The sequence below is a fragment of the Rhinolophus sinicus genome, linkage group LG07 (genome assembly GCF_036562045.2).
Source record: "Rhinolophus sinicus isolate RSC01 linkage group LG07, ASM3656204v1, whole genome shotgun sequence".
Taxonomy (NCBI): Eukaryota; Metazoa; Chordata; class Mammalia; order Chiroptera; family Rhinolophidae; genus Rhinolophus; species Rhinolophus sinicus.
The window spans coordinates 106,409,683-106,437,226 of record NC_133757.1 but is presented as its reverse complement, the minus strand read 5'-3'; the positions used below and the strand labels follow the sequence as shown (position 1 = coordinate 106,437,226).

At 36.4% G+C, this 27,544-nt stretch overlaps 2 protein-coding genes across 3 annotated transcripts in view; one reads left to right on the top strand and one right to left on the bottom strand.

Annotated features, from left to right (window-relative positions):
• The window catches only part of LRBA (LPS responsive beige-like anchor protein), a 560,879-nt gene that overhangs the window by 222,084 nt on the left and 311,251 nt on the right, over nt 1–27,544 (bottom strand). The gene's annotated exons all lie outside the window — the stretch shown is intronic.
• MAB21L2 (mab-21 like 2) lies at nt 24,547–27,316 on the top strand. The gene has a single exon (XM_019722921.2). The coding sequence runs from the start codon at nt 25,551–25,553 to the stop codon at nt 26,628–26,630; it is 1,080 nt and encodes a 359-aa protein (XP_019578480.1). The 5' UTR covers nt 24,547–25,550; the 3' UTR covers nt 26,631–27,316.

The window sequence follows — 27,544 nt, the reverse complement described above, 5'->3', positions numbered from 1 at the left end:
CATGAATTGTCTAATTTTATTTTCTCAATAACCCTACAAGGTAGATGCTATTATTTCTTCTACACATATGAAGAAAATAAGTCATAAAAAGTTCAATTAAACTTTTCAAGGTTACAGAGCTCCAAAAAACAAAAAAAGCTCTGTGAAAGCTTTTTCATTATTGTATTGGACAGGTTTTGCAAAGGAAAGGAGGTCAATTTCCCAAAAGTCTATCTGCCAAAAATAAACTTGCCTAAATTACCGATTTACCAATTATAAATATTTAAAGAATATTCTTCTTGAATATATTAAATTCTTCTAATGAGTATATTCTTCTAATAAGTATATAATTCTAAGGCATAGTTAATAATTATATTCTTACTATTTAGGTTGGTGCAAAAGTAATTGTGGTTAATAGTCTTTCAATAACTATTCAGTTTTTCAAAACTAAGCTCATACAGTTGTCCTATCCTATCACAAGTACAACTGAAATTTTAGTGTTTCATATGTAAATTTTTCAGTTTACACTGATTTCCAATTATTTTCAAAGTCAACTGTTTTAACAACATTTTATCATATTTGGGATAATTTGTCACCTTTACCTAGTTAAAAAGTATTATATTGGTTGAAAAATGGTTTAATAGCTTTAAGAAGATGTGAAATTTTAATTGACCAGTTTTCATAACCACTTTTTAGGAACATCCATTTGTCTGTCCCAGATCTCTACAGTTGAAGCTGAAGGAAGCCATTTCTGGAAAAAAGATAGAAAAGAAAGTCAGCACATATTCCAGGGAGAGATTCTGATTCTTGAGAGCAGTAAGAAAGAAGGATCAAAAGTACTAAAAGGCACAGTCACAGAAAAAAGAGAAAGGAACAAGGCATTCTAGCCATCACACACTTCTTAGGATCTCTCAACCTATAGAACACAGAGCGTATAAACAAAGAATAAGCAAAGTAGTTGGGGTAATTTAGTACAGTAGAGAATTATTTTTCAGTAAACTGAGCTAAGTTTCTAGTACAATGGCATGGATATTAATAGGAGCTTAATATATGCTGAATGACTTTATTAAAATTTTATATAACTTTACCATATTCTTAATTTCAAAAACAACCTTTAATTGGATAGATAAAAGTGTTTGATATAAATTATGTATTTTAAAATAATAAGAGTACAAGTTCCATTTTAGGGTAGCTGAATTGTTTCATTTAGGTCACCCCAAAACATCTCAATTCTGAAGGACTGTTGACTTACTTTTTTAAAAAAAGCAACTATGGGGAAAGAACCAGAAAAGACTTCAGAAAAATTAGAATCGAGAGCAAGTGTCTCCAATAAAATGACTTGTTAAAGCATATTGAAAATACAAAAGTAGGAATATTAAAGTATTCACTATTTTGGAAGTGCGTTAAAATTTAAAAATCCAACTACTCTTTTCCTCTATGCCATTTTACTAATAGATTAGTATGTAAATCTCAGTTGTAAGTATGTAAATATCCTAGCAAAATGTATGTATTTAACCACATCCCATGTGTATTTCTTCTACTTTACAATCAGCTAAGTTTCTACACATCATAGTTTAGCTTCAAATGGTTGGCCAAAAACTATGATGAGTTACAAATTATCTTCCATTTGGGTGTTCACTCACAAGAAATTACTGTTTTTATAACATTCAATAATAACTTCAAGAGTTTATTTGCTGCTCAGTAAGAGGCAATGAATCTAACACGGAAAACAGTTCTTTATCTGACAAACTTTATCATTATCTTGGCTTCCTACAATGCGATTACCCAGATTTTGTCAAACATTGGGTCCTATGTTGTGTTATAAACAATTTAATACAAAATAAATATGTAAATAAACATCTAAATATATAAAACATGCATATAGATAAACATATTCAACCAGAGCAAGATAAAAAAAGACCAATAAAGCTTTGGGGCAAAGTCAGATTCAAACATAAGAATCTCATAAGTTATACATTACAGTGACACATTAAATCACTAACAAAAATGAGTTTAAAGGACCACAGAAAAGTTTGTATTAAATACATTTTTTTAATATCATGTTTACCCCTTAGAAGACAGAAGGCAAAAGCAGTTTGTGCCAAGATGCAAAGAAATGATGTCAGAAACTTAAGGACATCATACCAGTTTCTACTCTAATAACTGTGTCCCCTATAATTACTTACACACACACACACACACACACAAAACACACACACACTAACACAATGCCACTACTCACTCCAAATTGTAGATTCTTCTGATAGTCTACTTAAGACTAATATCAGGACCAGCCCATAACAATTCAAATCTGTACTCAGGTTTTAGCAAAGATAATCCAGTTTTAGCTAATTTATAATCATAAACTAAATTAATACCTAACTAGCTCATCAAATATTAATAATTACAGCAACTGTATCTTAATATACAAATGGGATCTAAAAATATTCTTACATATTTTTATCTTAAATATCATCTTAATATCTTAAACATTAAATAAAATACAATTTTATGAGACCTCAAAATTAAATATTCACTCTAATATATTCAATAGTTATTTTTACAAATTTGTTCTAAATATCCAATAAACTAAATCAAAAACCTCATTATCTCTAAATGATAATCAAAAAATATTTTTGTTTCAAAATAAATATAAGGTATTTTAAATGTCTACTACATTTGATGATTAAATATGTCCAAAACTTTTATTATATGATAAATATTTAAAGCTCCATAAGGAATCAGATCATGCCAGTTTTAAAATTATTATTGTAGTTTCAGCATTCAACACAGCTGGCACATTGATACATATTCAAAAATTTTTGTGGAATGAAGGATTTTATATATATATATATATATATGTATATATATATGTGTATATATATATGTATATATATATGTATATATATATATGTATATATATGTATATATATACACACACACACACATATACACACATATATATATATACACACACACACACACACATATATATATACATATATATATATAATAAAGGATTTCAATAGATTATTCGCCTCTATATTTACGTAAAAGTTCACTGTTGACCTTTATGTTAAATTTGAACCTTCTAACACCACGATTTTTCCTATAAAATAAATGTTGCATTATTTATACATTATAGAAACACTGTCAAGCGGCAAACACATAATGCAGTTTAAACATTTTAAAAGACATGTTTGTCACCATACAAATGAAAGTTGTCATCAAATTTACAATTGTTGTGGTATATAAATTGCAACCTACTTCCTAAGTGGTCTTGCAATGTCTTATCAATGTGGCATCAAAACCCACACACAAATTAAGATCTAAAAGTAATATATAACCTTTTTGTGAATATGAAGCTAAATAACAAGATGTCAAAAAATAGAGGTCCCACCAATATTAAAGAGAAACAGTTAAAAGAACATGTCTTATTTGCCATGTTGTACCCAGTGCCCACACTTTGGTTTGTACCAGTATCTTCCCTGAAAGGCATCGAGGCTCTTCAGAGGAACAGGTGAGTCCAGGGCTGCAGGAAGGAAGACACAACCTAAGCCTAGAACCTCTTGCTATCCCACTAAGTCAGAAAATGTCCAAGAAAATGAAGGGGCGTATCAAAAAGAACAGTAGAAACAAGCTTGAAGGAACTTCTCCTGGCTTAGCTTACTGGAATAGCTTAAGAACCAAAATGATTATGAACATTAATGAATTATTAACCATTGAAAATAACAAGAAATTTATGAGTTGACACTAATAATGAATAGATGAATAGTGACATAGAAGAATAGCTTACATTGTTATGTAAACTGATCAATGTGGAAAAAGCTGATGCTGGAAAAGGATCATTTTGTAACCATCGTAAAGACAGATACAGGTAAGAACTGTTATAGTTAAGTGGACTCCTAAGGTTATTCAAATTCAATTAGTTTTCCCCTGATGTCCTTTTTCAGTTCCAAGATCTCATTCAAGATACTGCATTACATTGAGTCTTCATGTCTCCTTAGGCTCCTCTGGGCTGTAACAGTTTCTAAGTCCATCCTTGTTTTCAATGACTTTGACAGCTTTGAGGAGTACTGATCAGGCCATTGGCAGCGTGTCCTGCAGGATGCGTTTGTCTGATGTTCTCATGGTTAGACTGGGGTTATGGGTTTTGGGGAGGAAGACCTCAAACTTATAGTACCATTCTCCGTAGGTTGGGGGGTTATCACTTCGTGAGGGGTATAAATGATAAATGTCTAACTATTACAGTGCTTTGTACACATGAAACTAATTTTTTTTTAAAAAAGGTATAGTACCATTCTCATCAGCTATCACATAACATCACTGACAACATTAACGTTGACCACCTGACTAAGCTCTGTGTTGGACGGATCTCCACTGTATAATTACTTCCTTGCTCTCCATTCCATACTGTCCTCTTTGGGAGAAAGTAACTAAGCACAGCCCACACTTAACGGGTGGACAGTTGTACTCTACCTTCTTTTGGAGGAAGTTATCTGAAGTTACAGAAATCAGCTGGTATTCTTTTTTAACGTAGATTAGTCTCATCTGCCCTATTTATTTCTTCAAGAATGTATTCATATCAATATGGACCCATGGATATTTGTTTTATACTTTGAGTTATAATACTAATTTATTTATTTTGTTTCTCAAATTGTTGCAGCTTTGGACATTGAGAGTTCATTCAATTGGCTGTGTCCTTTTGACATAACCCCATGCAGAAGCACTCCTTTAATTCCTGGCACTACAATATGCTCCAGGATCATGTTGTAATTCCTGCCCCAGCACCAGAATCAGCCATTTCCCTAAGGAGTCCTACGTAGTTCCTTTTATTGGGAAATGGAATTGAAACTACGATCTGGGCACTGGCTGTGCTCGTTGCTACCAGGGTGGCATTGCATCCAGACCCTCTCAGTGAACAAAGCAAAAAAAATATATGTATATATACCAACCCACGTATACACACATACTCATATCTACACACTTTCTCTCTCTCTTTCTCTCTCTCTCTATATATATCCATTTATAGCTATGTTAAGCGAAACATGGAGTCATGCTGAACTCTCAGACTGCAACCCAGTACCACTTGATACATTCTAGCCTTTCAGGAAGGAATTTTGATGAGAAGTAGCGTATTTTCATGCTCTCACTACAGATTGCTTATTAGTTGCAAAGGAGAAAATAGATATACTGGAGATATGGGACTACACACTCATTGGCTGATCAAAATCAGTATCAGTATTAAAGGGAAGATAGACAGCATGTCTCTCTGGGCATAAAACTCTGAGAAAGACACATCACTTATGTACTTATCCAATTAGATGCATAACCTAAATCTATCATAAAGAAAGAGTAGATAAATTCAAATGAGGACTATTCTATTTAAAAAGGGAGGGGGAGAACTGTATTCCTTAAAATTGTCAATGTCAAAAAGACAAAGAAAGGCTGAGGAAACGTTTCAGATTAAAGGAGACAAGAAATTAAATGTAATGCCTAGTCCTAGACTAGAGCCTATACTGGAGGGGAAAAAATGTTACAAAGAACATTATTTGGTCAACTGATTAAAGTGAAATGTGGATGGCAAACTAAAGTATTATACCAATGCTAAATTTCATTAAGTTTTGATAACTATTGTGGTTATATAAATAAGAAAATGTTCCTATTCTTAGGAAATACACATTGAAGTATTTAGGGATAAAGGATCATGATATATACAAATGGTTCAGAAAAAAGTTTGTGTGTATTTATATATAAGTACGTATCATTTGTGTGTGTGTATAGAGAGCGTGCACCACGTATGTGCAGGAATGAGCAAATGATAAAACAAATGAGGCAAAATGTTAATGGTAGGTATATACAAATAAGTTTTTTAAAAAAACCTGTTCATAAAAAAAAACAAACCTGTTCATTATTTCATATATGATAAATATATGACATACATGTGATAAGCCTGAGCCAACATCATGAAGCTTGGACTTTGAAATGTTATCCAGAAATAGTTACTTTCTCCTGTGATGTCCTCTGTGACTAAGAACTCAAGGTTATCTTTGAAAAAGGGTAAAGTCAACTGGCTAATATGGAAATTGACCTCTAACTATGATTTCATTAGCACCCTGGCTGATGCTAATAAAATAGCTAATTTACAGAGTACACACAAACATAAATTTGGCCTCTTCTTTAAGGGGTTTCCCCAATTCAAACATTAAGAACTCTAAATTGATACTTAAAATAGTATTTTGGTCTATATTCATAATTCAAATCATTGACAATTGAAAGAGATAGTATTAGTAATTGCTATCTGAAACTATAATAACAGTTGATAAACAGTAGTCCTCTACTTCACATTACAATAAAATTCTTCCTGAAAATTATGTCACAAGTTTTGTATGTTTTAATCTACTCTATATGATAAAACTACATTATTCTGAAATCAGTAAGTAAGAACTATTCTAGAAGAGAATAATGGAAGGTTGTAACACTATACTCAAATTTAGGTGGAACTATTTCTAAAACATGATGACATTCTGTGGTAGGAAGAGCAACGCTCCCTTCCAAAGATGTCCACATCTTAATCTCTGGAACCTATGAATATGGTACACTACATGGCAAAGAGGAATTAGGGTTGCAAATGGAATTAAGGTTGCTAATCAGCTAACCTTAAAATAAGAAGATAAACCTGAATTCTTCAGTGTACCCAATGAAATTACAAGGTCCTTCAAAGTGAAAGAGGGTTGCAGGAGAGTAGGTCAGAATAATGTGATGTAAGAAGCACTCAACCTGTGTTTGCTGGTTTTGAAGATGGAGGAAAAGGATCAGAGCCAAAAAATGTAGGAAGCCTCTAGAAGCTGGAAAAGGCAAGGAAATGAATTCTCCCCTAGAGCCTTCGGAAGGAATGCAGTCCTGCCAACACCTTGATTTTAGCCCCATGAACCCATACTGTTCAAGCCAGTAAGTTTGTGATAATTTGTTACATCAGCAAAACTAATACATACACTATTTTCTTTCTCTTATAGAAAGTGTAATAAATACAATTTAATCTTTAAAACCAAAGAGAATAATTATGGGAATCAATTACTGTTTTGAGCAACAACATACCTACTCCAACTTCCAAGAATATACACAGAAGAGTCTCACACCCATGCTTAGGATATAGTTTCCGTGTGATCTTTTGACAACGAGATAGTCTACTATCCATTACTACACTTCACCTGTGAATGGCTCTGCTGTCATTACTCTCCACATCACTAAATATTGCTGAATCTCTACTATTGGCTTTCCTCCCTTTGTCCCCAGTTTAATTCTTTCCTGTTATTTTTGCTCAGACAGTATCTCCTGAGTTTCCTGGCTCCTGTGTGAAGATTGGCCTTAAGTGCACACGGCTGGCTAGTCAATGTCTTTTTTCTTTGTCTACAAATAAGCATATAATATTCAGCTCACCTCAGCGCTTTTTATTCTTGATGAGTATTCACTCGTTGTTTTCCAAGGATATGCCTCCCCGTATTTGCAATCTGAATCTAGTTGTGTGCTTTTTTCTATAGAAGGCTCTGTATATTTCCTCTCTGTGCAAACTTGAATGGGAAGCAGCAGAGATGACAGTCCAGTCAGACACAGACTCTCACTGCTATAGGCAGCTGTGGCAATGGCAACGGAAGTGCAAATGCATTTTCTCCACACATAAGCAACCTTCCCAAGCCTGCCCTGACTGTTCTCAGTAAATGTGTAAATGACAGGAGAGAAAATAAACTCTCAACTTTCTAGTGTGAACGTTATGGGAAGCAGAGAGAACTAAGCAAACGAAGTGAACTTACTTGTAGTATCAGAACAGATAAAAACACATAATCAAAATTTCTTAAAACTTATCCATATTCAATAAATGAAAGGCCTTCAAATATTAAAAATAGTACAAACATTATTAAACTGAGAGCCACTAGATGTCCACATTTATGTCTTATTCATTCCTGTTTCCCTGCTGCCCAAAATTAAGCTTGGTTTGAAATAATCTCTTTTTAACCGTATGAGAAATTCGTGTATAAGCCTAGATACACAGACCTTGCCAATAACAAGGCATACTAATATTAGCATCACGTACTCGCAAGGCTAAAATATTACAGTGCGATACTCTTTAAAATCGATGTGTTATATTGATCACATACAACACTGTAGAGTAGTAGCATGTGTACTATGACGATATGGGTACTTTTTATATGACGACTCTCCTGGTAATTCCAGCTAACAATTTCCATGGCAAAGTATATACTGCACATAATGGAATCCTGGCTTATTTCTCTAATATAGAAAAGACAAAAAAATATAGTAAAGCCATACAACCCAAGTGTTACTTAAAAACATGCTATACTTTGCAATATTTTTATTCATATGGACATATATTTAAATTTACTGAATAGTAAGACAACAATGAAGGAAATTAAACCCCCCAAAAGTTAATCATTATTTATATGCTTTGTTCTCATTTTTTGCCCATTCTCTTTATGTCTTCCTCCATGAATATAACATAACTTTAATATATGTAAAATCATAGCACAGTGATAATTTTGTGTCCCGTTTTCATTTAAAATGATATCTTTTGAAATACTTTAACTATAATTAATATTCTAATTATATAAATATACCATTTATATTCCTCTGTAAGAAACTTGTAAAGAAAGAATCTTATGGTAGTGGTACTGTATAAGATTTGAATATTAATTTATAATATCTGAATTATATCTGAAATCGTCCAAGGTGTAATTCATGAATGAGTAAAGTGATTTAATGATACAGAATATAAAACTAAGACTCATTTAAACATAACAAGTTATCCTTTTAGGATCATACTGGACCTATCCTCTAATTACAGATGTCTAATCAAACTAAGAAAAGCTTTAAAGTAATTTTAATCTAAAAAAGTTAAAGGTTAATCTTTAAAAGTTAATTTTAAAAATCTTAAAAGGTAATAACTGATACTAACTTCAGACTAAACTGTTTTCACTAATACAAACAGTATTTACCATGATGAAATTTTTAGCTAAATGTAAACTCACCTTTACTAAGTTAGCAAGAACATGAATAACTAAATTCTTACAATCAAAATATAGATATGACTTCTTAAAATACACAGAGAGTATTACAGCACTTATGAAATAGCATGTCATCAATTTCCATGGAAAAGCTGAAATCTAAACAGAAACTGAAATTGATGTCAGTTTACTTCTGAGAGCTTATTATATTTGGTACACTGCTTCCTTTTTGATAACACAGTTTTATATAAAGACTCATTATAAGCCACAATGTTTCCTAAGTATAAAATACACAGCATTTCATTAACTTCATTTCTATGGTCTATAAACAGCCATGGATATACATACCAATCACTTTAAAATGAGATTTAAATTTCAAGTAGTTTTCCTATGATTTACTACATATTACTTTGGAAATTTCTTAAACAGACTATCTAACATACCGTGTTTCCCCGAAAATAAGACCTAGCCGGACCATCAGCTCTAATGTGTCTTTTGGAGCAAAAATTAATATATGACCCGGTGTTATATTACATTGTATTATATGAGACCCGGTCTGATATTATAGTAAAATAAGACCAAATCTAATATTAATTTTTGCTCCAAAAGATGCATTAGAGCTGATGGTCCAGCTAGGTCTTATTTTCGGGAAACACGATAGTTTCCACTGCAATCACTACCTAAAACTTACATAAAATGTGTTAATGACAACTGTTATTTGGTCCTCCATGAATTTAAAAAAGCAAAACAAAACAAAATATGAGCCAGATATCTCTTTATCTCTTTGTATTAGATCATGTCACAACATTTCAGAGGAGGATACAAAGGTTTTTTTCCTCTTCTGAAAATTCACAGGGAAGATGAGAGCGCTGGAGAGCCTTAAGAAGACAAGGATAAGTGGGGGGCGCATGGATATCGTTTAAGATGTAGGAAAGCAGAATGTAAGGAACTGTCACAGACAATTGCAGAGAGGGCATTAAAAAACAAAAGAACATGGCACTGACAGGATACCAATAAAATTTTGATGGCTTTAAAATAAACTGTCAACCATCTTTGCAAGTCATGCTTTGCTACTTCATAGCTTTAGCATGAACCAAGTTATTTAATCTATCTGTGCCTTGGTTTCTATACAGATAGGGATAATAATGGGATATAACTTATTATAGATTTGCTGAGAGGGTTCAGACAAAATGCTTAGCATAGTGCCTGGCACAGAATAAGAGCTCGATATTATTCTTGTACAAATCTCATTTCAAGTGAATCTTAAAACACTCGAACATTACCTCTAGAAATCTCACATTGAAAAATCTGACCTTGGCGATAGGAAGAAATCTGTCGGAAACAGGAGAGTACCAAAATTATCAATCAACCTAAATGTATTTATTGAGCATGTATTATGTATCTAGTCGTGTAGTGCTATCAAATAAATAAGGTATTACCTGCCTTTCAATAACTTTTCACTTGGTAAGTAAATAAAGGTAGAGGGATACATGGAAAACGGCACTGGGGAGACAACAAAAACGAAAACATACATTAAACTGAGATTGATGACAACTGCAATATCAAAAGAGAGCTCTCTGTGGCACATTTCATGATAGATGTGTGGAGGATAGCCTGAAAAGATAAAGACAGTGGGAAATAGAAGTTGATCAGGTAGGGCTTTAAGGATTTTAAAGAATAATAACATAATGACAGCCTGGTTTATTCTATTCCTCTAAGTAAAAACCTGTGAAGAGAACAAATGCATGCATATTTACTGAATTGCTTAGAAATTCTCCCTTCCCTCCTTTCCACAAATAGGTATTAAATACCTAGTATCTACATGGTAGTGTGTAAGGTGCTGGGAATAAGAAATGATTTAGATGGGACTATACCTGGTTTGATGAGAAAAATTTTAGTGTAAATAACCTCAACAGAAAACTAACCAAGCTTATTTTACCAGCATACTTATTTTCTTTTAAATGAGTAGGTTGTTTTCTCATTACAACTGAAAGATTTTACAGTTTCAAGAGTGTATCAATGGACACATTTATGACACTTTAGATATTTATTCAACCCAAAGCATGCATTCTTAAACTCCATCCTGAGAGCTCTAGTCACTTAAAATATACCAAGTGAAGGGGTTCAGGGACCTAAGTATAACCAGAGTTTAGGGACATGAAAAACTATTCTGGAACTGCACATGAGCCCTCAGTTTAAAATATACAAGCAGTTTTGCCAGATGCAAGAAAACAATCACAACAAAAAATTAATCATGGTTGGAAAAAAGGAAAGTGAGGATAACTTAGAAATAGATTTGGACCAGTAGAATATAATTAACCTCTACCAGGCAATTGAAAATGTGTAAGAACATGTAACCTTGGGCAAGTTACCCAACCTTACCACATCTCAGTTTCTTCATCTGTAAAATAGTGATAATACATAGCACCTGCTTCAAAGGGTTGTTGTGAGGATTTGTGACAATACAGGTCACGCCTTAGAACAGGAGTTGCACATAGTAAATGACTCCTATGTCCCATCTTATTGTAAAAGCATCTCTCCAATATCTGTTAGTGAAGAATGTACCCTGACAAAAGTAAACAATCGCTCTAAAATAGAGGGAGTTTTGGAAAGGAGCTCCATAGAAGAACACGAAGGATGTCACAGAATTGTATTAGAGTAGTGACCTAAGTGTGTTTAAGACAGGAGAGGTAAAACAGAGGTCATAAAAAAATAAGTGTTTAGTTTTAAATAAACATATGAAAAGAGAAAAACAATTATATTCTATATTTAACAATATTTAGATAACCTCAAATCGCATTGCATTACCCTAACGAAAGTTATATTAATAATAAAGAATATACTTCTTGTGATACAGAGTTTGGGACCCCAACAATGGTTGGTTCAGCTTGCATAAGTCACAACTGATTGGACACAGTCCCTGTGGGCATGCCATTTCATCCAGACTGGACGGTTCATTAGTCATAATTACTATAACTGTACAGCAGAGACTGCAGTTTTATCTCATCATACATCTTTGATCAAGCTGCTTCAATTCCTGCTTCATCAGCATGTGAAGTTACATTATTGGACTTTTATAATTTCAATCGGTGATTAACACAGATTATGCTTTTTATCAAAACATGTATTTGGTCTTCACATTTAATAGTGAAGGCCCAGATCTGACCACCGTTTGACCTCTGATATTTCAAAAGCAGCTAAACACCATGAATCACCAACTGAAATCCAGAATGTTATAGAGAAAATTAAACAAAGGAAAGAACTGACCTGTGTGAAAAGCGTAAGATGATTGCACTTATCTAAATTGAGACTAACCATATTTTCTGCAGCTTCTCATTAAACATTAAATCGCACACCAGAAGAACACATCATACATATTTATTGTTTTGCACTGTCACTTTCGGAAGACTCATACCACAATTAGTGTTTCTCTCAAACTATAAGCCCCATAAAGAAATTTCCCATGAAGCTTAAAGACAAAGTAATGTAGAAGATTGTTCAAGAAGGTTAAAGAACAGATGGATAATAGATTTCACTGAACAGTAAAGGATAACACACTTACTTCAGAAAGGAAAATGTTGCCAAAACATGGCTCAAATGCAAAATGCTGAATGAAATTGATGTGTCAGTAGTTTATCTCTTCCAAGTTCTATTGGAGAACAATAGGGGACTAAAAGGCCTGTCTCACTATTTTTGTCTCTCACTATTTTCATGTGCAAAGTGTCCCCACTGTAGGCTGCATGAACAATCATAATCGACAGTTACATGCAGGCACTGAGGCTGCAAAAATCCCAGAGTAATTAGTGTTGTCTGACTGCAATGACATCTGTGTTCTCATGGTTCTCAAGACATGTCAGGCCAGTAAGATGTATATGAAAAAATATGACAAGCATTGCAAATGCCTTTCTAAAAGGTCTTATACTTTGGGGAAAAGCTGAAGAAATAACACATGTCATATTCATTTGGTAACCAATATATTTGAGATTAAAAGATCTAAGTAGATCTTTTGAGTCATTCATTCTCTTTTTGTAACTATAAAGCATTTATTCAGCAATGCAGTATGAAAACACGATGCTGTGAGTTTGTCTCTTAAAACTTTATTAACACAGGTGAGCCTTCTTAGTGGCGATATATGTATGGGCCCATTCCTTTAAGTAACAAAGTAGGGAGCACATCTTACTAACACTGCTTGATTTCTTTACATTTGAATTTTAAAATAATCTCTTATTACTAGACATAAAATAACTTCAATGTGTTGTTAAATGCCTTAGAGTTATGTTTGCACTTTTCTAATACTACAGACTGCCAACCTGATTGCATTCAAAAGCCTTTGTGTTAGGACACCTAATGCTTTTGCTGAGTGGCGCCTATTCCGAGCCCTCTCTCTAGTCTGTAGCAGTATGTTGGAGCATGCACTTGCTCCAAGAAAGACATTAGTCATCATTAACAGAAGCACTGACACCAAATCTAAGTGCCTCTCCACAATGACCAAGTGGCAATCATCTTTCTCTTATACTGTCACTGCTGATTAGGATTTTCTTTCATGAAAATTTAATTTGTCCCCCTTTCTTCAGCTTTTTTTTTTCTTCCTGAAATAATACTCTACTCAGGAAAGGCTGCAAATACAGCAAAAGAAGCTGTACCTATAATAGAGCGAACAACATCAAGATTACAAGAGTCTCAGCTAAATCTTTTATCTTATCCAACGGAAAAACACCGATTAAGTGAATAATTAATAAACAATGGGGGGGAGGGGGGAATAATGATTCTAAAAGGAGCCGGGCTTTCAGTATCTGTAAACTTCAAAAAGGGTGATTAATTCAAGAAATCTGAATAAAATTTCTCTAAACAGTAATGACATAATCCCAAAGCATCCTTAAAACCAAGACTACACTATTTCAGTAGTAGCCTTTTATCACTACATTTCAAATTTGTATTCTTTATTCCTTAAAAAAGATGGGCATTCACACAGACATAGCATTGCAAATTTAAGAAAATATTTAAGCAGCCATACCCTTAGTGTGCATTAACCTGCTGGTTAGTTAAAAAAAAAAGGGGGGGGGGCGCAGTGATTTTCAGTTGGACTGGACAAATGAAAATGATTCATGTGGTCACGCAGGGCTCTCCGCAGCTCGATGATACTAGACCTAAACTCTGGTTCTGTACAATATCACAGTGTTAAACAAGATATCATGGTGATAAGTTATTTAAGGAAGTTTTAAAAAACATTTACTTTTCTGTTTTATTTCAATTTGTTTAAAGTTTTCAAAAAATGTAAGCATGTGATAGTTTGCAAGGAACCTGGTACAACCAAAACTCCCACTTCTAGTTATAAATATTTTCTCTTTATGTTACTTACATTTTGTAACAAAATAGAGGTTGGTTTAAATTTAAAATGTCTCTAAATTATTTTATATCCTTTTAAAACATATGTACTTTTAGTCGAAGCCTGTTACACTTTTGTGTTTATGTGAACATAAATTGCATCTATCTTTAAACGTAAATATCCATATGAAATGCTTTTAAAACAAAATCAGCCTCACTTCTTTTTAAATTCAGAAGCAACCATAATTCATCAAACTTTAATCATTAAATGTTCTATTCTTGACTATTTTACTGTGAAAAGTAATATAAAATGAATTTGAAGGTCAAATAGCAACTGCTTAGTGGCTAATACATCAAACTTACAAATGTTTCAGGTGTTTTTTTTTCTATTTAAAACTGGTCTGCAGTTAAAACATTTAAGAGGAGATTAGAACTCAAAACGGATTTTGAGAGGTCATTTCTAACTGCTGAACTTTTATGACAGAAATATTATGATTAAATTAAGGATCTAGTCTAAAATAAAAGCGAAACTATACCATAAGTACCTAGCTTAATTATCCTTTGCAGAATATCTTTATAACTGACTCACTTCTTTATTTCTCAACTAAGTAAATATGCTTCTTAAATTCTCCAAAGCTTAAAAGTAAACTGATTTTCAGAGTTGCACAGATTGATCCCAATCAAAACTTCAAAAACTTACAGTGTAATTACTGACTCTCTTGCTAGATCCAGCACATGCTGAAGGAGAGAAGTTTAGCACTGTAACTTCCACCCCTCAACCTAAACCTCCAAGTCACTTGTCAGTTAAAGGTTGGACGATTTATTGACCGCCTCTGGATGCAGACTGTCAGTGCTGAAGGAAATATGAGAGAGGGTTGTCGCTACTGTTCTGGAGCTCATTGATAATGACATACCTGCCTCTGTCACCCATTACCCACACTACAAACTACTTAGACCTAACTGAAAAATCAATACCCTACTTGCACTGGTTCCTGTGGCTGCCTCTTTTGATTGTCAGCTCCTGTCTAGGGTCAGCACTTACATGAAAGGGGCTGTGACTGCCTGATGCTTTCAGGACAACCTAACGATATGAAACTAGCCAACAGAACAGTAAATTCTGTCTCCCTGCCCTCCTCATCAATTAGGCTTTGACTAGGCTTGCCTGTAGAAACCTGACCTTTTAAGTTTAGGTGAATATGGACTAGCTGAACACACCATTGCCCTCAGCACTGAGCCAGGAAATCTACTGACAGGTTAAACAAAACAGAAGGTTGTAACTGTCATAATTTGCATTGCACTTTCACGCCAACAAGGGTGTTATCAGTAGGGGCAAGCCCTGGAACACACAGCTCCAGCACCCTTAAGCCACGCTACTCATAAATTTTCAAGTGAAGTGAGATAAAACATAAATTCACAAATAGCAATGCATTTCTCATCTCTTAGTCTTTCAGGTTTGCACTTTGCAAACCTCCAGAGTGTCCATCAACAACTCTCTCAGTGGTCACACCTGGCACTGCTACTGCATGAATGAGGAACTTTCAAGGAACACAACACAGAATTAACTCACCTATGCCAGTTGAAAAGCTATTTTAGAGAGAATGTATAATATAGCAGATGGACTGACCGATCTATATCTCAAAATGAGAACAATTAGATCTCAATATGAGGTCTCTTCCTGCCTCACTTCCCACCCTCCAAAAATATCCATGAGCTTAGACAGTAAGTTACTACATCAGTGAAGGGAGGTGTTGAAATTATTTCCTACCACGCTACTCTGATACAGCATCTTTTACAGTTTGAGGGAAAACTAAGAACATCTGTAAAATAAAAGATGTTAACACTTTTATGCTTGTCAGATCTTCTGATGAAAACAAGTGAAAAGCACGAGAAAGTAGCATAAAACTTTACTGACTTTAGTGACTCATGTTTTGAACACCATTTTCCTGCCTGGATCTATCTTTTAACACAACATATACGGATGGTAATATTATAGTTGCTTAGAACAATGTCATTTCTCTATGGAGAAGACTGATCATCCTATTTTTTTGCAGAAAAGTTAATGATGAACTTGAACTTTCTTTAACTTCATGAACTAATATTTACAGAATAACTAATCTTAATGAAAATGCCAGAAATAGAGTCAATTCAATATTTAAGAAAAAACACACTTGCTAACCTTGTGGACACCTTTAAACAATGATGTTTTTTCTATATATAAAAAATAGCCTGTTTTGATTTCATATTTTTTATTCACCTCCTAGCAACAATAATCAGAATACTCTTAGTATTCCAATTTGGTTGTCTCTCATAGGTGTCTCCAATCTATAATTTGTAATAGTTTTTTCCTTAAGTCTAAAATATGGAATATAACCATTTGAAAGCTTTATGATTTTTTTATGTTGAAAACTTCCATACACCTATAATACAGCAAGACTGAAAGTCTGCATTTTTGCTGAAAGATACAAGAACTTTACTCGTGTTAAGGTAGGAACTTACAGACTTTTATATATAGAAAGAAGTAGAAAAAACTCCCAATCCATATCCCCATTTAACAAATGAGAAAACAGTGAGTAGAAACAGTGACTTGATCAAGTTCACTTAGTTTGTAGCCAAGCTAGTACAAAAATTCAGGGCTTGTTTTCCCCCCTAGACTAGTATGCTCCTTAGATACTCTCATACTCTCTCTCTTTATTGTACTTATCCTGGTAAGATCCATGACAGCAACAACCTCGTACTTTTTTAAAAAAAAATATGTAGCTTTATGTCATTTTTTTAATTGATGGTAAAATTTTTGACTGTGTGGAAAAGACTGTTAGATTTGTAGACCATGGAACCAACAAGGCACTCTACAACAAATAATTGTTAGAAATAGAAGTTCTAATTAAGGATAGTTGGAGCCCTTTACTTATCTAATATGATGATTAACTATGCATCTGGTAGCCTTTCAGGTCCTTTGTGTATGTACCTATCTGATAGCAAAGTGAAAGGGCATGGATAGTGTCTGGTCCCAGCAAGCAAATCATTTGAAAACAGTCGTAGCCATAGATCAAAGATTTTTCACTCTATCTAGGTTGATTTAAACCTACTAACCCAGGTTTTGTAAAAAAAAAAAAAAAAAAAGTAAGAGAATGATGCTTTAGGATCCAAAGAGAACAAGAATAGAAAGGAAAATTTCAGAAAAGAAACAGACTGGCAGAGCCTTGATATCTGTACGCCAAGACAGCTGTTTTATATCCTAGCTTTATTTCAGATGGTAAAAGGAAAAGTTTCCATTCTTTATATCATCAAATATTCTATCATTTATTCTACAATGATGTCTTCTATACATAGATTAGAGCCAGTGAAGAACTTTTGTTGTTGTTTAACCCCTACAACAAATCAGAGAAAGCTTTCAGAAAATCATTTTTACTCTAATTCAATGTTTAAAGAAAGGAACAGGTTAGACTGTTAACATTTCCGTTAAAAATAACAAAAAGTCCATTAAAAATTTCCTAAAATCTTAGCAGAAGATTGATGCCAAATTACTACTAATACTAAAATAGATGAAGTGCTGAAGTATCAATATATTTCAAAATAAAGATGTTTAAAAAGGCTAGTTTTCTTAAATGTAACAAAAAACTACCCAGATGATATGCTTAACTGATGATTTTAAACATAGGTCCATAAAATGTCTCAAGTGACCTGTGTTTAAAACATCTTATGTTTTGAGCCAAGAGCAGCTCAGTACTGGCATAATCTATATCCCTAGTCTCAATCATCAGTTTCATAAATATCTGACACTGATCACAAGGGAAAGTAGAAATGGTAATGGGGATGGCTCTAAGATCCCAAGAATCATGTTCTACATGTGAGCACGGTACGATATTAAACAAAGAATATCGTACCTTATTTAAACCACAAAATTTGATGTCTTGAATCAAAGTGAAATCAACAGCTTTAATTTGTTTAGCATCCAGTTCAATATTGACTACCCTGATTTTCCTATCTTCTGTAAGTGATATAAAAGACCAGTAAAATTTGGTTCTCTAGGTGGGAAAAAAACAAATAATAATCCATAAATTGTATAATCATTCCTTAGATGGTTAAGAGTTAGCTCTACTAAAAGCACCCTGACATTTATTCAAGATTGCAGTGAGCTATGAAAGCCAAAGTTCTTTAACAGGTAAATTTTAATATTTACTTCATAGTATATTAATAAATTCGAATTGTTAGAAAGGAAGGAAGGACAGAAGCAAGGAAGGAAGGAGCCTAATTTTTCAGAACTGTTTAACTATAACGGACATAAAAGAATGTAACTGCTACAACTCAAAAACGTATATACTTACAATGAGAAAAAGCTAAATGATTTCTTGGTAAGAACAAAAAACACATACCAACATAAGTGAGAATATAGTAAGTTCAAAGAAACACCCCTTGAGAAATATTTCCTGAATTAACTTGGGTTTTCTTAAATTCCATATCCTAGCTCAATAATACAATAGTATTTAATTTTCAGCCAGGCGAAAGGCTGCTTACTTCCATTTTCCTGAGTACAAGTTCTTTGTTCCATAATTGTATACTTTGGTGACATCAAATTATGCATAATTTAATAAAGTACTCATATATGTATACATTTGTTACTCAACTTGGGGGGAAAAACATACATTGTACTTTCAATTTTTGATTCATACTAAATAATACAAGAATTAGACTTGTAAAAATCTAATAGGTGTAAACATCACTCATCATATATATTGACCAAACAAACTGTAAAAATCTAATAGGTGTAAACATCACTCATCATATATATTGACCAAACAAACTGTAAAAATCTAATAGGTGTAAACATCACTCATTATATATATTGACCAAACAAACTTAAGAGGCCCACAGTATAATACTCAAAAGTATATGAAAGCATTTATTTCTCAGTACAGTCTGAAAGGCTTACTATGCAAAGTTAAAGCTACTGCTTTTACCTGACAGATTATCTTAAATTCAAACTGTTCAAATGAGAGCGTTACCGTTGGGTTACCAATCAAAGAGAACTACAAGGTTTTGGTTTGTTTTTTTTAAGCTATTTTGTGAGAAAAACAAACAAACAAAAACCTGTTTCAACAGCATTTTTGACCATTTAAAATTAACAGGCATTACAGTGATGTGTTCAAAGAAAACATTCAGTTACTGATTACTCTCCAGATTGATTCCAGAATAATAATTATCAATAGCCTAGAAACAACCTCTATGATACTTCGGAGTTTGGGAAAATTATATCATTTGACAGAGAATGAAAAAAAAAAAAGTAGTTTTACTTTGACTTTTAATACAATGATAGCATAATCCTGACAGTTGTTAAATCTTCTTACAGGCATTTTAATATAATTACTTCAATAGAATTTTATCAACTAATACATTAAGAAATTGCCTGGGGTATTTACTTTTTCTGTTTCTACTGGAATTTTAAATTCTGAGAATTTAATAATTGTTTATTTCTCCATTTATATTTTGACGAATTTTTTTAAATAAAGCATTTTTATAAATATGTTGAATGATTAAGTATACGAGAATCAAAAATTTAGCAATCACATAGCTATTTCAATGTTAGATTTTAGAGGATAAGAATAGATACAGGTAAACATGTGGTCAGGTCCACTGTTTTCCAAAAAAGTACAAATCCTTCAGAAAGCTGGGTTTTTAAACTCAATAATCAGATTATTTTTTAATCCTTCTAAAATGTTTTCCTAAAAACTAAAATCATATGCTCTAAAATCTGTCATAATCTTTAGCTAACATTATTGAAATAATGTATGCTATTTCTACAGATAATAACGGGTATCTTTTTAAGTCTCAGTGATATGATAAAGCAAAAAAAAAAGCACTCAAGTTTAACTCAGTAAACACATTTCTAAGTAAAGATCAGCAAAAAATAAAACATATTAAGGATTCTGTATTGTCTGGAAATGTAAACGGGATTGTAACAGTCAGATGTATAGAAGCACTGATTTCAGCCATTAGTTCGGTTTTGCTTCTGAGAAACACAACGTGAACTACTGAATCATTTGTTTTCAAATTCATACATTCTCTGCAGCAGTTCCAGCTTCATCAGTGGTGCAGGAATGTATAAAAATGACAGGCAAAGAGCATTCATTTTCTTTTTTCTCTCATACTATTTTCCTGTAAATGACAGACAGGGTTCTCAAAGCACTTAAGCTGAGGTTGTTTACAATTGCTGAGGGAAAATATGACTGAATTCTAATGCAAGCTAGTACAACAATTGTACTATTTCTTTTCAAGAAAAAGTTTCAGAAAATCAAGTACTGAATTATCTTAGAATAAAACGTAAGATTAACATTCTAGCTTAATTGCCCATTATTCTTTAATTAGAAATATTTTCACTTTTAAGTATTCTGTCAACTCATCACCTTATTGTAGCACTGTTCAAAGAGTACCCAATTATATTGGCTTCTAATTTTAAATATAAAGGACTCTCAAATTAAAGTATGCCTATTTTCTTTTAAAAACACCCTATTTGTATAAAATAGTTAAAATTTTATTTCCTTTTTTTGTTACTTTTGTGTTTCAATGCAAGAGCAAATTCAATTAATAATTAAAAGTTTATTTAACCATGATCAAGTAAAAACAGGATGTTGTAATATATAACCTGGCTATTCTTCTGGAATTTACACATTGACATTTTTCAAAAACTAATATAGTAACTGCTATAACTTGACTCATTTTTTAAAGAATATGGGACATTTTCAGTCTAAAGCTTAAACATACATATTTTATAGTAACTACAACCACACCCCCACCTCAGTATGACCCTCTGCGATTCTCCAAAATGTCCCTAATGTAATGATGGTGAAGGCACAGTCTAGACAAGTCTGAAGGTTATGGACTACTGGAAATCCCAAACAAAACAAATCCCAATGACATCCTGAATGTCCTCCTCCTCTTTTTAGGACTGGCTGTAGATAGACCATCACAGGTCTCTGCAGAAGCATGCTGATGTTGGCACTGCCTAAACCAAACAAACAAGATGTTTAACAGTCAAATAAAATGTCCTGCAGCTTCCCTAATGAATTTGTCAAGAACCATCAGATTTCGCTCCCCCTCTTTTGCCTCATTAACTCAAGTATGATGAGACGGATTATAACAAGAGAATACAGATCAATGGGTCTGAAGACTTGAAGTGGCTTTTAGCCTCTAGAGTTTCTTTCTCTCACTTGGTCTCCTTTAATAGAATGCGGGTATCTCCTGCCGAAGAGGCTGCCACTTCGTTTTAATACGCCATCAAGGAGCTGCTGATGGACTTCTACACTAACATACATAAAAGCAGAGGTGACAGGGGCTCTTCAATTACAGCCTCCTCGGTACCGTTTCCCCCTTCAATTATTCAACCAGAGGAAGAGCGGATCCACAAACACACAGCTGAAGCAGCTCTGAGAGCAGAGGCAGCCTAGGAGGGAGCTGGGGTGGGGGAGGGGAGAGGGGCACTAGCAAGAGGGAGCATTATTTGCTGGAAGTGTTTAAGTTTATTGCTGGAATGATGTTTCTAATTAGTACTGCGGCAATAAATTAAAGTCGCCTTTGTTTAACTGATTTATTATTTACTACAGCATCCACCTTAGACAGGGTAAATTGGTAATGAATTGTTTTTAAATCAAAACATTTGTAACGTTTTATCATCCCTCAGCCTTCTGTATGCAAAAGTGGGGAAACGCGGAGACAGGGGTGCGAGGAAACTTAGTGGTGCTTGGCAGAGCCGGGAGGAGAGATGGAGTGGGGTGCCAAGCGACTAGTGGCGGGAAGATCGGCGCGGCCTGGGCTGCCCCACCCGGGAAGAGAGGGCGCGGACTGGGTGCCAGGCGCCTGCCTGCCCGTGGACCCAGCCAGCGGCGGAGAGGCACCGGAGCCCCGAGGATGGGCTCCTACCGTCACCCCGGGGCCTTTTTACAAACACTCCCTGGAACTTCGTGGGCCAGGCCAGTCCACGCGCGAGGCCTCAGCCGCTGGTGGACGAGAGGCTACGAAGAAGCGGCACCTCCAGAGTCTGGCGGGGAAAGCTCTGCACCCTCTAGCCCCGCCACAAGTCTCCGCCCAGTAACTGCTCTCCGGAGAAGCAACTAGGAATCCTTTCCAGACTGGTCACACAACTCCCCGAAGCGACATGCCCCTCCTGCCCGGTAATACTTCCCAGAGTGCCGGTGTGACCCGCGGGCAACAGCCAGGTTACCGACAGAGCCTGGGCTTTCCATTTCCACACGCGCAAACCCTGAAGGCTGCGCGGCTCCCCTTGATCCTTCTGTGGCCACAGATTCAGAGACGCAAGCTGCATCATCCCCCCCAAGAAGGCTGGAGTCTGGCGGCTGCCCCAAGTCTCTGCCACTCCAGAGAAGTTGACCAAAGCTCTGCGTACGAGTTTAGAGTATGCTTACTTCCGACTGTTCTCCCCAACTCGTTGCCACTGAGGACAGATTCTAGACAATGAATCCGACTTGATTAAAAAAAAAAAAAAAAAGAAGGCCGAACAGTTCTTTAGAAAGGGTGACAAGGTACCAGTGGTCCGCACCAGATACGTAAGAAAGAACCAAGAGGTCCAAGTGTCTGACATCAAGTAGAAGGAGAGAAATAAACTTTCTCTATACAATTGAATTGAGGTTCAGCCGGTCCAGATTTTTAAGAAGCAAGTTAAGCCCTCCCAGGGGGGGTTGCAAAAGCCGCACACAGAGTTTTGCAACACGAAGTCTTCGTCCAAACGGCTTCATAAAGTTTTATTCTTATAGCATTACCGGAGACTATAACATCCCAAATCTAACTAAAAATAATTCCATCTACCTGATTTGTCTTAAAAAGACTCAGAAACCAGATAGACACCTGAGGTTCAAGCATAAACCCTCAATACGAAGCAAATCACAAACACTTAATAGCTTTTTCATCCAAAAGTACAGAAAGGCTACAATGGGTACAGTTTGAAAGGATAATACATATGCTAAAAGCACAAGCGTGAGTTTCACTGAAATGCCAAGGGAGGAGTGAAGCCATCTGTGTAATCAATAACAGGATAGTTATAGATTTTTGCAGCATTGAAGTCTTTTAAAAGCAAGAGTCAATTATGAAAATAAAATCATTTTACAAGTGAAACTGTGTACTGCCTGAGAATATATTCAAAATTAGATTTACAACACTGACATTTAAAAAAAAACAAAACTTTAACTCAGGTTCACATTTACTTCCCTTCTTTTTATTAAGTTTAAAACGGTTTTTAGTGGCTTGTTTTAATTTAAATGTATATCCAACAAAACTTTACCATATATAAATTTGCACCATCTCTCACAGCTGAAACATATTTTTAATAACTAGTTAGCCCTTGAAACAATCAAGTCATAGCACAAACTATATATGAATCTTAATTATGAAGTAATTATCAAGCAAGGTGCTTGTACTATTTTTGCCCGGCCCTATTTTTCAACAGCATATGGAAATTACTGAAAAGAGATTTATAGTCATAAACCCACACCGCATATCGACTCCAGCCCCGCACTGGTGCACAAATGCAGCAACTGTTCTTGGCAACAATGGGAGGGGAGGAGAAGAAAAGGGAGGAAGACTGCTGGAGGAGAAAAATCTAGAAAAATTTAGGTCCTTTCCCAAATTCCCCTCCCTCCTCCCATTTGCCTTCAAGCGAAAGTCATTTTGTTAAGAGTTTGCATCTTCTTCACAACGTTGATAGAAAAAAAAGTGAACCTTTCTGAACCACTGCTACTCCCCTCGCGTTCTTCCAGCCATGTCCGGGAAGTCCCTTCTATATAGACTCTTTTTCTTCCTTGCAACTGATAAGAGAGGAGGATAAAGAAGAGGGGGCTGTGAAATGTGTGTGAGCGTTTGACTTCTACTATCTCCTCCTATTTTCTTACTTCTCTCTTTACCCCCTTTCTTTATCAAGCGCAGCGGTGGCTGCTACTGTCGGCCAAGCACGCCTGTCTTCTCTCTCGGATTGGCTACAGCAGTGACAGCTCGGATCGCGATTGTAGGACCTGAAGCTCCACCCCCCTCATGATGGCCCTGGACCATTCATAAACTAAATAACTCCAGGAAACAGCAAGAGAGAGAGAGAGAGAGAGAGAGAGAGAGAAGAAAGGGAGGGAGGGAGGGAGAGAGAGAGAGAAGAAAGGGAGGGAGGGAGGGAGGGAAGGGGAGAAAAAAGGAGGGAGGAGAAAGAGGGAGGGAGAGGGAGAGAGATTAGGAGGGGAGAGGGAAAGAGAGAGGAGAGAGACGTCGAAGGGGAGGAGGGAGAGACGACTCAGAAAGTGGAATCAGCACAAGCAACCTAAAGGGGGAGGAGGAGAAAAACCCTTGAATCGTTATAACTAAACCCCAGATGCAACGCAAGCAACGACTTCGTCACACTAAAATAGATTTTGTGAGGGCCAAAATTATAAATTACGAAGCAGAAATGAATATCAAACAACTTCCAGCGGTTTGCACCTAGAGAAAGACAAGAACCCACTGCAAACAAACAAGCCCAGTCCAAACAACGCCTCCGGTAGGAAGAGAGGAATACCGCCACAACACGACCCCCGAGAAGAGACGGGACCAACACGCTGAGAGTGCGGGCAACTACCAACCTCCGAGGGTGCCACGGACTGAGTTGCGCGTAGCTGCTCTGCGGACATTAATTACATCCTTCACCTTCCATCTGGGGGAGGGTGAGGAGAAAGGCACTCACCTATGCAAGTCCTACCGGCCTGGGAGAGAAGTTTAAGAATGAAACACTGAATGTTTCGCTTTTATTTTTGAATTTACTTTGGCACTTAAAAGACCTCTTTTGCAGATTTCTGGGCAATCTCGGCTGTAGACTTTTAAGCCTAACCTCTGGGTAACCTGAATTTCTCTCTCACCCTCTTTTTCCCCCCACCCCTTCATCTCTCCAGCACGAACATCTTTATTTTACATATCAAGGAAAAGCAAAAACAAAAAAAAAAGTCCCAGCAGGTTCTGTAATTTTTTTCAAATATCACCTTTTTTCTCATTTTCTGGAGAAGAAAAACGGGTTTCGGAAAGGGGAAAGATCCAGCCGGCTGTAGCGTCAGCCGGTCAGCCCTGGTTGAAAACAAGAGTGAAAGTGGGGCTTAGGGGGAGCGCACCACCTCTTTCGCAAGCCGCAGGGCTACCACCAGTGCGTGAGCCTTGGATCCCTCAACGTATTGCGAGACGCCGGTGTATAGCCCGGACCTGTGCCCCAATATGATCGCCGCTCAGGCCAAGCTGGTTTACCAGCTCAATAAATACTACACAGAGCGCTGCCAAGCGCGCAAGGCGGCCATCGCCAAGACCATCCGTGAGGTGTGTAAGGTGGTCTCGGACGTGCTAAAGGAAGTGGAGGTGCAGGAGCCTCGCTTCATCAGCTCCCTGAGCGAGATCGATGCCCGCTACGAGGGCCTGGAGGTCATCTCGCCCACAGAATTCGAGGTGGTGCTCTACCTAAACCAGATGGGCGTCTTCAACTTCGTGGACGACGGCTCCCTGCCCGGCTGCGCCGTGCTCAAGCTGAGCGATGGGCGGAAGCGGAGTATGTCTCTTTGGGTTGAGTTCATCACAGCGTCCGGCTACCTCTCCGCGCGCAAGATCCGCTCACGTTTCCAAACGCTGGTGGCTCAGGCGGTGGACAAGTGCAGCTATCGGGACGTGGTCAAGATGATCGCGGATACCAGCGAGGTCAAGTTGCGCATCAGGGAGCGCTATGTGGTGCAAATCACTCCGGCGTTCAAGTGCACTGGTATCTGGCCTCGCAGTGCAGCACAGTGGCCTATGCCTCACATCCCCTGGCCAGGCCCCAATCGGGTGGCGGAGGTCAAGGCCGAAGGGTTCAACTTGCTCTCGAAGGAGTGCTACTCGCTGACCGGCAAGCAGAGCTCTGCGGAGAGCGATGCCTGGGTGCTACAGTTCGGGGAGGCTGAGAACCGCCTGCTGATGGGCGGCTGCAGAAACAAGTGTCTTTCGGTGCTGAAGACGCTGCGGGACCGCCACCTGGAGCTGCCAGGCCAGCCGCTCAATAACTACCACATGAAGACGCTGCTGCTGTACGAGTGCGAGAAACACCCTCGGGAAACGGACTGGGACGAGGCATGCCTCGGCGATCGGCTCAACGGCATCCTGCTGCAGCTCATCTCCTGCCTGCAGTGCCGCCGCTGCCCTCACTACTTTCTGCCCAACCTCGACCTTTTTCAGGGCAAGCCCCATTCAGCCCTGGAGAGTGCTGCCAAGCAGACCTGGAGGTTGGCCAGGGAAATTCTCACCAATCCCAAAAGCCTGGACAAACTATAGGGTGCTGGGGACTGCTTGAAAAGCGACACAAACGGGAATGCTCTCATACGATACACACAACTCTGCGACAAACAGCGGAAACTTCGGACACAAACTTTTATGTAAGCCACCTGAAAGAAACAGGAACAAGCAGCAGACCTTCGTTGATTAACAGGCAAACAAAAAGACAGCAAGCCAAACAACACAAAACCACATTCTTGCACAAAAGTGATCGTTTTCTTCCAAACAATGTGAATTTAAAAGGTCACACAAAAGAAGCAATCGGGCTTTGCCACCACAAAATGAAACCCAAGGTACATTTTCAACTCAATGTATAGTAGTTTCTACCCTTTTCCTTCTCTTTCTTCTCTGCCTGTCTCTGTGTGTGTGTGTGTGTGTCTCTCTCTCTCTCTCTCTGTCTCTCTCTCTGTCTCTGTCTCTCTCTCTCTCTGTCTCTCTCTCTCTCTCTCCTCCATCCTCCCTCTCCCTCGCTCATTTCATTTTGTTTTGGGTTGCCTGAATGTTGTCACCAAGTGAAAAAAAAGTATTTAATTATATGTAAAATTTCTCTTTTAAGAAAAGTTTTGCTGATGTTAAATGTATCTCAGTGCCAATGTCAGATTGTGCCCCTCCCTCTCTTGCACCTCTACCCTCACCCTAAGCAGTCTTGTTGAAAACAGTAATAAAAACATTACTTTACATTGTAATTGACTGTTTGTGGATTGTTGTTAAATGAAGGCAGGTGAGATCACAATTTATAATTTACAATGTAAAGATGTGAATTTAAGGAACTAAATACAAGAAACTGCCATTTGAATACTAACTTGAAAAATTTACAAATACAGCACATTTTGTAGATTTAACCATACAAGTTCCCACTAAAAATCCTTAGAAAAGAGAAAACATTAATTTTAGCCAACTATATAATATGTGTT

Coding starts and splice junctions, on each gene's coding strand:
- MAB21L2 (XM_019722921.2), top strand. CDS start 25,551: ATGATCGCCGCTCAGGCCAAGCTGGTTTACCAGCTCAATAAATACTAC.